This window comes from Lampetra planeri, chromosome 16, assembly GCF_965212315.1.
Source record: "Lampetra planeri chromosome 16, kcLamPlan1.2.h2, whole genome shotgun sequence".
Lineage (NCBI taxonomy): Eukaryota > Metazoa > Chordata > Hyperoartia > Petromyzontiformes > Petromyzontidae > Lampetra > Lampetra planeri.
The window spans coordinates 4,955,270-4,968,950 of record NC_136122.1 but is presented as its reverse complement, the minus strand read 5'-3'; the positions used below and the strand labels follow the sequence as shown (position 1 = coordinate 4,968,950).

General features: G+C 46.3%; 1 protein-coding gene across 3 annotated transcripts in view; it reads left to right on the top strand.

Moving 5' to 3' along the window:
* LOC144722949 (SH3 and multiple ankyrin repeat domains protein 2-like) overlaps positions 1–13,681 on the top strand; it is a 679,767-nt gene that overhangs the window by 275,670 nt on the left and 390,416 nt on the right. For all 3 annotated transcript variants that reach the window (XM_078601389.1, XM_078601386.1, XM_078601388.1), the window contains exon 6: positions 2,163–2,314. In XM_078601389.1, coding sequence (XP_078457515.1) covers positions 2,163–2,314 — 152 coding nt within the window. The remainder of the gene's footprint in view (positions 1–2,162; positions 2,315–13,681) is intronic.

Below are 13,681 nucleotides of genomic sequence, written 5' to 3'. Positions count from 1 at the left end.
CTGTTTGACCATACTTTACTGCTCTGGCCAGTGCAGGTTGGTGAAGAGGAGCTGCATTGTCGGTTCAAATATCACTCACCACTGACCAATGTTAGCCATGACCGGGAATCAAACTTAGGTCTCCACCTTCATCCACCTGCCTCCAGCACCATTGTGACGCGTGTCTGGAGCCACCAAGGCTGCACACGGGTAAACTTCGCCTTCCCGACTGTGTACGTGTGAATGTATATTTGTGTGTGTACACATGCGTACAAAGCTGCCTCCCTGTACATACTTTTGGGGGCAAAGTGCTGTCGAGCAATCACCTATTAAGGCCAGTATGGCGCTCCTTGGGGAGTGATGGTGTAGCGGCGAGGACACATCACTAGAGTTGTTCTTCATAAACTCGGCCTTATAGCTGAAAGCAATTTAACAGACACTAATATATTGGGTGGCGTGCCTTTCATGGCAGAAGGAAAAAAAGACTGTGACAGCTGGAGAAGTCATTTTGCAAGTCTCTTTTTTTTAAGCCATTTTTATCAACTCGGGCCCAAGTAGACAAATGAGCTATGAGCTTGGGGGGTGTTGCATATCTCTATCGGTAGCCCTAATGCATTGCTGGAAATTCCACGTTCATATGGAAGGAGTCCGTCTATCCGAAGCAAAGGGATTATGACGTTGAGTTACAACCCCGAACAACCCGGGATCTAAATCTACGACCTTCCCTTTGTGAGACTAAGACTTTGACCACAGCGATCCGCAGGAGCTTATATCTGCCCTACAAACCCTTCACGTTCGTTCAATTAGCACGCGTACGAGATCATCCAACCGCACGTCCACAGATTAACACGTGCAGCCAGCTCTGTGAGGGCATCTAAAGTGGATGTGGGGAGGTTTGGGGAGGGCAGCTGCTCGAGCTCTTCCGTGGAACTCTGTTTCAAATTGGCAGTGACACGTTATTGTTTTATTTACTTGCAACACATTTCTGAGCAGAATTCCCAGGGAAATATGTAATGTATTTGCCTGAACACATGGTTCGTTCTTGTCAAGATAACATCGTGCTTACATTTATCATTTTTTGAATTAGGATCACATCACCTGCCAGTAATGTGTAACACCAATATATATATATTTTTAATATGTGACTCGTATCCCCATCATCAGGCATGATCAATCCACTGTTGGATGAAGGCCTCTCGAAGTCGTCATTATCCCTCATAACAGTCTCATGATACAATCATCCATTTAGCTCCTGCACTTGACGAGAGGGGCGGCCCAGTGGCTAGGAGATGTTAACTACCTCGCCCGGTATACAGGAGGTCGTGGGTTCGATTCCGACCCTGACGCCTGTATATTTGGTCACATGAATTTTTCTCCGAGTCCTCTGGTTTTTCCCTCCACATTTAGAATCAACACGCGTTCCTAATATTTGGCTGCTATAAATGTCCACGTGATGAGCCACTTCGTTGAACTATCATTTGTGGCCAGGTCACGTCTGAGAAAAAGAGCTTTATAGCTCAGTGAGCCTTGCCTGGTGAATACAAAGTGTTAAATAGTTAGTTACCTGAGCTGAAGCTGGCCCTCCATTGGTGCAGTGGTTGTCCTCTTGGGCATGTCCCCTCCTCTCTACTGCTACTCTGTTGCCAGCCTTGGTCATCAGCCACCATCGCTTCTGACGATGTTTTGTCAACAGTCAATGCATTACTCCAAGGTTGGAGGAAATCAACATGTGTATGCTCTCATTGTGTGATATCAAAGTGTCTCCTTGCTCGCCTCATTTCCATTTACAGCCTTGAATCAGTGTTGAAAAACACACGAGAATCACTTTACGCAGGGAATACAGCCACTGCTGACTTCCCACAAGGCAGTGCTAATTGATCGTCCTCAGGACAATTAAGGGGTTAAGTCTAACCCGAACCACCGTTTTATCTTGCGACCTTCTCATTTTGATAACCTGGGCAAACGTTTGCACACTGCCTGATGCAGTGGCCCTTACCAACATCCTGTACACTTGTGGAACTGTCCGAGCTCAACACCTGGCCTTGGCTGCGCTTTTCATACTCACAAGCCGCGACGGCGACGACGATTCTGCCAACTCTAACCGCACCTACATTCCATGGTTGCCCCACACCGATCCTAACCGACCGATCTCACTGCCGGCGCTCACCCTTCCTGCACCGCAGAGTCGCCGCTCACCATGTCGGCGCAGCTCACGAGCGGCTCCGACATGATCGTCACCCTCCGGAACGGCGGCGCGCACCTCGACTACCGGGCACGGGACGGCATGACGGCCCTGCACAAGGCCGCGCGCGTCTGGAACTACATCACGCTGCGGGTGAGCCCTCAATCCCGGACATGGGTGCGGTAGTAGTTTTTTGTGAATAAAAGGCTACAGAGTTTACTTTGGTTAAAACAATTTTGTTTGGCGGTGGCGGTTTCACACAGTCATCTTGCATAGGTATAATGTGCCAATGTCTAGTTATTACGAGACGAGAGTTCGCAGCTGAAGATGGCGCAATATTTAGGAGGGAAGAGGCTTTTGGGCCCAGCCTTCACTTTTTTTGTTGAACCGATGCCTACATGAGAACTCGGGAGACCAGGATAGTCTCATTTTAAAGAGTCACCTGAGGCAATAGTCTGATAGTCGGGTGCGATGATTGCTATGTGTAATGCCACAAGTTACTTGCAAATCTGCCGGCATCGACCTAGATGCCGGCACACAATGGCATACTCTTGCGAATTACATCAGGGGAACTTTAACCGTTTCACATTCCGATGACGTGCGCGTATGTCATCAGTTTTTCTTCCGATTCCATTCCGATTACGTACATTTACGTCCGTTTACGTCATCGGAATGGAATCGATTCTGAACGGAATTGTAAGTACAAGGACATGCGGGAGGGCATGTGGCACATTTTGGTGCCAGCTATCATAGAGTGCAGTCTGCGCTAAGTACAGTACAATGTCTTTAAAAACTGCGGCGCTACGCCTCTCTAAATAAAATTAACGGCGACAGCTTGCGCGTTCCGAGATTCAGCGGTGAACGGGACCCCACCTTGCAACCTGCAGACGAATGGGACAGGCTTAACACCCCCTCTGAAGCAGACGGCGCACAGTACTACTATGGCTATTACACCTGTCGTAATAATCAGGGCGGCCGCTGTATTTGAACCGTGAACCTCTGCGATGAGCGGCGAGCACACAAGTGCTGTGCATTGTCACCAAACATCAAATCTGCAAGTACAACCAAAGTCGGAGAGCTTACACGAAAGCACGGATGTGGGCTGCACGAGCACGTCACTTCTGCGGTAGGATTGCGACGTCAACTCATTGGGGACATTGACGATGCGAGGACAAAAAGCGCTGCTCCGTTGACGATTCTCAACGGAAATGTCTTAATCTCAAAACAACTTCATCTCACAAGAGCACAACATCAATATTATCGGCCTTGATCAGTGCGTGTAGTTATGTACGTTGAACTTCTTTTGCACCGTACGCAGCCAACTGCGCCAATTGGAGGTGCGGGGAAGGGCAACAAACTAAACACCAAGAGCATTTCCAAAGTTACTTTAAACATCGTAAAAGAAACATCGCGGTCACTCGTGTCCTGGAGATGTACGTATGTACGTTGTCTGGCATTGTCTTTGCACTGTTCGTATTTTGGCGTTCTCTGCTCTGACACTGGTGAGTTAAGCCCTAAAGAAAGCTGTCTGGTGTAGGCCAATCAATTTCAAAGACAATGCATATGTTATCAGAGCACGTGTGTTTGCATGTTTTTTTCACCACAAGTGCCTGTGTGGTTAATGCAGACTTGATGTCTTGCAAAAAAGGTATCTATTTGGTGTTTGAAGATCTTAACACTTGTTTATATTGCCATTTTGCATACTGGCAAAAAAAGAAGCCCCCCATCGATAAGTATGTATGCGCGCTGAATTTCTTTCACACCGCACGCAGCCAACCGTGCTAATCGGAGGTGCGGGAAAAGACCAAGTGATAAGATAGAGGGGGGGGTCATTAAACGCTCGTTTTGGGACCCCCCTCCCCAGGAGCTCTTCGCTGGAGCAGCCCCTCCATTAAGCAATATATCAACGCGCCCTCCCCCCACACCCCAGACTCACACAATAGGAGGTTAACGTGCATGAAAAGCTTCATTTTCAATCCCCCAGAGTCGTGGGAATTAATTTTCCGTTGCTTCCACCTATGTTTTCGTTTCTCGTCGCTGCAGTTTACTGTTGTTGTTGTTGTGGAGAGAATGAGATTAGTTCGCAGCAAATGTGTAAGCAGCGGGATGTTAGGGATGCGCCAAAACCACGACTTTGCGCAGGTTTTATGACTTGCTAAACGTTAAGAAACTAATAAATAGGTGGCTGCGTGGCTCGAGGGGGGTGGGTGTGGGATCGTAATTGCCATGTCGCAGCACTGAGCCCTCAACACTGGGAGTCTCGGTTAGATTCCCGGCAGCCTCACGTGTGTTGTGACATTGATAGCTCTTAGCCAGATCACCAGTGTCTACACAAAACACTTCTGTTAATAATATGATGTTTTTTATATATAGTAACTAGCGGTAAGTACTCGGCGTTGCCCGGGCGAAAAAGGCAGACACACACATGGACTTACACACAGACATCGACCCACACAAATAGAAACACATCGACTTACACACACACACATATGGACTCACACACAGACATCGACTTTAGAAACACACACATGTAGTTACAAACACAAATCGACTCACACACACACATAGACTTACACACACATATATCGACTCACACTAATTTAATATGGCCTCAGCATAGCATTGAAGGATATGATTTGTTAAAATATATATTGTTGGTTCATGTGTTGTCAACCACTCTTTACAGAGCATATTCAGGTGAGGTACTACGTGTTTTACCATCAGCAACTGGCAGTGACCAGCTTGGTGAAGTATGGTCAAACTATCCCCAACCACCCCCCCACCCCATGGCCAACACATTTAACTACTATAATGTATGATATGAGGTAGTCGTACCATTTTTTTTTAAACATCTAAATATTATTGTGGCGGGGTAGCATCGGGTAGAGTACGGGTGGCTGCAGTGACTCCAGGAGTTGTGCTCTGGGGTCATCGTCTTCTGGGGTCATCTTCTTCTGGGTCATCTACTTCTGGGTCATCTTATTCTGGGGTCATCTACTTCTGGGGTCATCTTCTTCTGGGGTCATCTTCTGGGGTCATTTTCTTCTGGATCATCTTCTGATATTATCTCCTTCTGGGGTCATCTCCTTCTGGGGTCATCTCCTTCTGGGGTCATCATCTTCTGGGGCCATCATCTTCTGGGGCCATCATCTTCTGGGGTCATCTTCTTCTGGGGTCATCTTCTACTGGGGTCATCTTCTACTGGGGTCATCTTCTGGGTCATCTTCTTCTGGGGTTATTGTCTTCTGGGGCCATCATCTTCTGGGGTCATCTACTTCTGGGTCATTGTCTTCTCAGGTCATCTACTTCTGGGGTCATCTTGTTCTGGGGTCATCTACTTCTGGGATCATTGTCTTCTGGGGTCATCGTCTTCTGGGATCACCACCATGGACTGGTTCCCGACATAACGTGACGCTCATCTCACTGAATTATGTTTGACGACGTGACTCAGTGAGGACAATTCGAATGTATAGTCGTCGTTTTTAATCCATTGCACGGAAACTACTTTTCATCGCAATAACTGTTAATCGAAGAGAGCTGTTTCCACTGTAAAAAACATAAACCGTAATGTAAACAAAGCCAGTCAAGGTCGAAAAGCTCATAAATGGGCGTCGCTGATTGGCTGAGGGCATGGCTCAGCCCCACCTATGAGCGCTCGGATTGGCCGAAATTGGCACCCCACGTGGATAATGTAAACGTGCTATTAATCAAAATGTTAACTTTAGTCTAAAGAAGTGTTCTTTGGAAGGCATAAGGTTAGCCGAAATCCATTCACCGATGTCACTGTTAACTGAGGGACGACTGCAATTGGTGCCGATTGCACATTATGTTCTGGTGTCCACAGAGGTAATGCTACAGTGATGGCTCTCCTCCTGCATATGGTCGTGACCTTCCACCTGTGATTGTGGATCCATCTCACTATGGATTATCCTAGACCTCACTCCTGCTCTTGACACCATTTGCCACTCATCCTTGAATATCTCAATAACAATCGAGGCATCTTGAACATAGCTCCCTTGGTTCCGCTTTTACCTCTTAAAGAGCCTCTTCTGTGTTTGAACACAAGGATTATCTTCCTCTCAGTAACATGCGTTTGTAAGTGTGATGCTTAACCCCTTCCCTTTCCGAGGCGATAGCAAGTTGCAGGGTGGGGTCCCGTCCACCGCTGAATCTCGGAATGCACAAGCGGTTATTGTTAACTTTATTTAGAGAGGCATAGCGCCGTTGTTTTTAAAGACATTGTTCTCACCGCAGAGAACTGTAGCGACACAACCGCACTCTACGATAGCTGGTGCCAAACTGTGCCACACGCCCTCCCGCATGGCCTTGTGGGAGCCTTGTTGCCGATAAAGTTATTTTAGTTTAAGTACACGTACGTCATCAGAATGGGAAAGGGTTGATTGAAGGATGGAGTGGTGTGATGTGGCGATTCGGTAACATTAGAGACCTACCAGCAATTCTCCTCCTCTGTCGATGTGAAAACACCTCATCGGGTAATTGTGGCCCAGCGTTAGGACCACAATCACCTGATGAGTCTGTATTTAGCTCATCTAGCCCCGCCTCCGCTGATGGATAACTGACACTCATTTATGCAGCCCACAGAGCCTCTCGGTGTTGTTCCTGGTGTCATGCCCTAACATGTATTTGCCACTTTCGGTTAAACATCATGCACCCTTCACAGTAACATGCCGAGATCACCTTAAACTGAAAGAAAATAACCTCGTGTGAAGCGTACAGAGGTGCGTTGCACGTTAATTTGTTTGTGCTGCAATTCACCACGACTCCACGAGCATGTCTACTCTTGAATAGGCTCGCAAGCATTGACTTTACGTGTTTCGGGTGGAAGCTCGAAACTGAGCACCACTGTGGCAAGATGCTAGCTACCTCGCCTGGTATACGGGAGTTCATGGGTTTGATCCAGACCCTAAAACCTGTATATTTGGAGTTTGCATGTTCTCCCCGTGGTGGTTGCGTGGACATTTCTCCAGGTCCTCCGATTTTCCCCTCCACATTTAGAATCAACGTGCATTTATTTGGCTGCAGTACATTTACACGTGATAAGCCACTTCGTTTAGCTATCCTTTGTAATAGACACGTCACTTCTGAAAAGGGAGCTATATAGCTCAGTGAGCCTTAACTGATAAAATACAATTTTTATTTTTATTTTAGTGTATGATTAAATGGGCAAGGCTCTAGGCCCGAGTATTGTAGACAATCCTGCAAGCTTAATGTCGGGAGTGTTCAGGCCAAAGCATGCACAATGAGTCGTATAAACTTGCACTGCATCAAGCAAAGTTTACGTATGAGCAGCCCTGCTCGGGAGCTATGCCTTCTGCAATAGTTCGACAAAGCCTGATTTTCTGAGCTGGAACACCATGGCCTACTCTTGCAAATACCATCATGGAATCTTTACCATCCACTGTGAAGCACATGGCACGTGTGTGTTTTGCAGTTAAATATACCCGCAGTATTTATTGGTATTTGATAATATATTTGTAATGTGAGTAACTCGGTAATGTTCCTGGTCCAAGTCGCTCTCTCTGTCCAATCCCTAACAAACAGCATCCCCTCACTCTGCATTGCGTGATCACTCAATGTAAACTACACCACAAGGCTCTAGATTAATTGGCATCAATGGTGCTTCAGTGGGTTGTGAACAAGAGGGCTAACATCTGAATGCATCAGCAGCCTGCAACTTCCTTGGACTTTATTCGTGGATTTTTAAAAAAAGTTACTCCTTCTGAGGACCATACAATCAACCTTTATTTCACACGTGTAGTGTGCTAATTCACAGACGCTAGTAGGAGGTACTCTAGCTCTTTTATTTTTCGATTTAAAGCTTTCGTGACTGCAGGGATTCATCTTATTGGTTCTTTCGGTAAAGTCACGTAGAATGGAATTATAAAATAATAAAAGTAAAACATAATAATATTATTCTCACGACGTGTCGGCCACAACGCAAGCAGCCGTCCTCATGTGAAGAACAGACTATAGTCTCTCCAAGCCTGGGGCGTGTCATTCAGACACTGTCTTCTCGACAGACCTGTTCTCCACCTGAGGACGGCTGCTTGCATTGTTGCTTGACGAGGGCGAAGATCACAACGACGGCGCAACGAGTTCCACTCCAGATCGCAGCAGCCCCAGACTGTGAGTCGGAGCTCAACTTATACCCTGCCCAACGTGGCCAGGCTCCGCCCTCGGCCCCGCACCCCTCTGGATCCCCCAGATGGCTCCGTGCCTTGCCCACAGGTGCAAATGGTAGAACGGGCTGCTACCCCTAATTCTATTGTCTACCAATCTCCCAGCGGCACACGCTCCAGTGACTCATCAATGTCACTACACATGCATAGAATTGTCAGGAAAATTAATCTATATATATAAAATCGCAAATCTGTCTGTCTGTGTGTGTGTCTGTGTGTCGCCGGACCATACGCAGTTTCATTGGACGAAATGTGAGGGATTTGCGAGACACGATTGGTCCGTTTGGTTTTCCTAGCGCTGCGATTGGCCCGTTGGCCGACCGGCGCGGCCCACGGCGGTTGCCCCTGGCAACGGCAAGCGACGCCTTCGCTGCGGGGTGGACGCCATTTTGAATTCCCGTAAAAAATATGCGCACGCATTAACACGTGACTCTGAGGTAAATTCATCAAAGTTTCACGTCCTCTTCACTCCCCCCCCACCCCAATGTGTGCAATTACTATTATAGGGTCGGTAGATAAAAAAATTATAGCGATTAGACAGTATTATTGTAGCGCGGGGGGGGGGGGGGGTAACGGCCCCAGTACCCAGCCTCAGCTGGGTAGGCAATCTAGGCGAGACCGGAGGCTCTGCACGGTACTAGGCCTCGACACCCCACCCGTGTCAAGCGACGACTTTGTGGTATAAACTCGATATACCCGGCGTTGCCCGGGGGGAAAATACATTTAAAATCTTCTGAAAACTTTAAAACATTACATACCAATGAAAATACAACTGTGTAATTACTTTTAAACCCGACGCGCCAAGAATCGATTCTCTGAATAGCACAAAGGAATCGAAGGTTGTAGATTCCTTTAGATTCGGACGATTCCCGTTTACTATAAGTTGTTTAAAGTCGATATAAACTGCTACGAACGGGAAATATCAGGCGTTGACCGGGGCAAAAATGTAATTAAAAACTCCTGAAAACATTAAAACATAACATACCAATGAAAATGAAACTCTATCATTCAAAATGTAAACCCCCAACATGCCAGGAATCGATTCTTTGAATCGCACAAAGGACTAATCGAAGGTTGTAAATTACTTTAGGATCGCGCTTCCTGTTTAATATAAGTTGGTTATAGAGTTTATATAAACTGCTACGAATGGGAAATATCCGGCGTTGACTGGGGCAAAAATATAATGGTGAGGGCGGTTGTGAGTGGCGATTGTGAGTGGTGATTAGTGAGTGGTGAAGGGAGGTTGAGTGGTGAGGGTGAGTGGTGAGGGTGAGTGTTGAGGGTGAGTGGTGAGTGGTGATTGGTGAGGGTGTGATTGGTGAGGATGAGTGGTGAGGGAGAGTGGTGAGGGAGAGTGGTGAGGGTGAATGGTGAGTGGTGAGGGTGAGTGTTGAGGGTGAGTGGTGAGTGGTGATTGGTGAGGGTGTGATTGGTGAGGATGAGTGGTGAGGGAGAGTGGTGAGGGAGAGTGGTGAGGGTGAATGGTGAGGGTGAGTGGTGAGGGTGAGTGTTGAGGGTGAGTGGTGATTGGTGAGGGTGTGATTGGTGAGGATGAGTGGTGAGGGAGAGTGGTGAGGGAGACTGGTGAGGGTGTGATTGGTGAGGATGAGTGGTGAGGGAGAGTGGTGAGGGTGAATGGTGAGGGTGAGTGGTGAGTGGTGAGGGTGAGTGTTGAGGGTGAGTGGTGATTGGTGAGGGTGTGATTGGTGAGGATGAGTGGTGAGGGAGAGTGGTGAGGGAGAGTGGTGAGGGTGAATGGTGAGGGTGAGTGGTGAGTGGTGAGGGTGTGTATATATGTAAGGTTATTAAGAAATATATTTTTCACCCGGGCAACGCCGGGTACTTCTGCTAGTTCTTAATATAAGCAGAGAGGACAACATAATCATTTGGACGTGTTGGCGGTACACCGGTCCTCATAAGACGGTTCTAAAAGAAAGTTTTGAACTGACATTCGTCTTCCGACTGCTTCGACATCACGAGAACTGCTTTTGAGATACCACCCCATAAGATTTTCTGACCGGCGTTTGCAAATTGTGGGAAAATAAACAATGATTATGAAAAGATTGATTTTATTATACCACGCACCGGCGTACCGTCAGTACGTTCATTTACAGATGTTCAATGCCAGAAACAAAAGGTTTTGTACGGACCGTCTTGCACAAGGCACAGTTATAGCATGTGGGAAGAGGAAGCTATTTTTGACACAAGTGTATTGTCAACATAATGACGTCACACATTACAACGTTCAGATGTAAAGCAATGCGCAAATGCTTTACTTCTCTAATGTTACCACTGCCCAGCGTTTACAAACGTGGTAAACTGTGCTTGGAGACCTGCCCTAGTTAAGTTTCCCCCCATCCCCCATCCAGATTTAGTAAATATTCCTTCCACTGGGACCCCCCCCATCTGCCATTTTATGGTCGGGGCCAAGCGAGAAACGTGGCCTACCTGAATGCCTACGCAGTGGAATGTTGTGCCCTAAAAACTGAGCTCATCACATGCCTTGCTGGCAGTAAACCGTGAACATTGGGGATGGCTTTCACATCTATTGTTTGTTCTTGTAACTGGCAGACCCGCACATACTGGACATCTGTCAAAAAGAGCTTCATAGCTCTTCAGATTCCTCCTGCAGTCGAAATAAAGACTGATTCTGATTATCAATTGAAAGCCCTGAGACACTATGCGATCTCTTTTACCAGTGGCAAAATATAATGGTAGGTTTTTACCCTTTTAACTGGTACAAAACTGACACCTTTATTCAAGGCATCATGTTTGCAATGACCACAACACAAGTAGTCAATAAAGCAAACAAAAAGAAGCAACTCTGATAAGGATAATAATATGCACTGTCCTTGAAGTTGATTGGCCCACACCCGAGACGGCTTTCTTTAGAGCCTAGTCCCCATTGGTGTAGGGCCAGATGACACCAGAAGGCGTACAACTCAAAAACAGTGCAATATCAGAGTATTGAGAGTTCGGGGTAAACATTTACACTATGCGATCTCTTTTACCAGTGGCAAAATATAATGGTAGGTTTTTACCCTTTTAACTGGTACAAAACTGACACCTTTATTCAAGGCATCATGTTTGCAATGACCACAACACAAGTAGTCAATAAAGCAAACAAAAAGAAGCAACTCTGTTAAGGATAATAATATGCACTGTCCTTGAAGTTGATTGGCCCACACCCGAGACGGCTTTCTTTAGAGCCTAGTCCCCATTGGTGTAGGGCCAGATGACACCAGAAGGCGTACAACTCAAAAACAGTGCAATATCAGAGTATTGAGAGTTCGGGGTAAACATTTACACTATGCGATCTCTTTTACCAGTGGCAAAATATAATGGTAGGTTTTTACCCTTTTAACTGGTACAAAACTGACACCTTTATTCAAGGCATCATGTTTGCAATGACCACAACACAAGTAGTCAATAAAGCAAACAAAAAGAAGCAACTCTGATAAGGATAATAATATGCACTGTCCTTGAAGTTGATTGGCCCACACCCGAGACGGCTTTCTTTAGAGCCTAGTCCCCATTGGTGTAGGGCCAGATGACACCAGAAGGCGTACAACTCAAAAACAGTGCAATATCAGAGTATTGAGAGTTCGGGGTAAACATTTACACTATGCGATCTCTTTTACCAGTGGCAAAATATAATGGTAGGTTTTTACCCTTTTAACTGGTACAAAACTGACACCTTTATTCAAGGCATCATGTTTGCAATGACCACAACACAAGTAGTCAATAAAGCAAACAAAAAGAAGCAACTCTGATAAGGATAATAATATGCACTGTCAACTTCAAGGACAGTGCATATTATTATCCTTATCAGAGTTGCTTCTTTTTGTTTGCTTTATTGACTACTTGTGTTGTGGTCATTGCAAACATGATGCCTTGAATAAAGGTGTCAGTTTTGTACCAGTTAAAAGGGTAAAAACCTACCATTATATTTTGCCACTGGTAAAAGAGATCGCATAGTGTAAATGTTTACCCCGAACTCTCAATACTCTGATATTGCACTGTTTTTGAGTTGTACGCCTTCTGGTGTCATCTGGCCCTACACCAATGGGGACTAGGCTCTAAAGAAAGCCGTCTCGGGTGTGGGCCAATCAACTTCAAGGACAGTGCATATTATTATCCTTATCAGAGTTGCTTCTTTTTGTTTGCTTTATTGACTACTTGTGTTGTGGTCATTGCAAACATGATGCCTTGAATAAAGGTGTCAGTTTTGTACCAGTTAAAAGGGTAAAAACCTACCATTAGCCCTGAGACAGTCGTGGAAATGTATCAATCCCATGGACAACCATGATTGACTTTACCGCAGAAACACATTTCTGCGGAGGGAGCTGGTAGAAACGTTGGGTTGCTCGGTCAATGGCCAGGGTCAACGGCGGAGTGGTGTATTCCGCAAATATGCCCGACTGTGAGGGCGGGCACAAGCCGGCGTGAGTACGTTAATCGTTGAGTTTTATAAGGGCACCACGGGGTGACCAGCCCCTCCCCACCCAGCCCCACCCAGCCCCACCCTCTCCACCTAGCCCCTCCCCACCCTCCCCACCCAGCCCCTCCCCAACCAGCCCCTCCCCACCCTCCCCTCTCCACCCAGCCCCACCCCTCCCATGTTTGGATGCACGACGGACGGACGGATACAATAATCCCCTGTGGGCTGGTGTAACCAGAAGGTTCCTACCAGTATTATACTCATCTGTGTTGACGCGGGTGGGATGATATGCACAATCTGCACAGCAATGAGATTGGAACTTAACACTTTACCATCGTGAGTAAAATGCTGTGAATGAAAACCCATCACCATCTGGTAAGTTACTTACCTCATTTAAACTGATAATAATATACAGCCTTGTCTAAATACACCGTCGAATGCCTCCCTATGCTGTGTCAGTCTTGGGGTTAAAATTGATATCCAGACTTTTCCACAAGATTATTTCTGAGAGATGTTTTGGCCAACCCACTGAATATTTATTTTAAGTCAAGGAACATTTTAATTGGGACCAAAAAAAAATGTATCCACACAAAATAAAAGTGATTTTTTTTTAATTGGCCTGTGGCCTTCCGAGACTAATATTTCCCTGTAAACATAGTAAAGCATGCAAACTCTGGAGCCGTTTTGATCTCATGGGTCTTATCACCAAACAACTGTTGCTGGGTTGTCAGAGGTTACAGCAAGGGAGCATACCGCGAGATTTCTGGGTCCCTCTCGGCAGAAAAATAAACGTGTTAGCGAAGGTAACTCATTGTGCACAGAGGTGGAGAGTAATGGTCCATGAATATACAGCGAGGTTTACATGAAATGACAGCATAT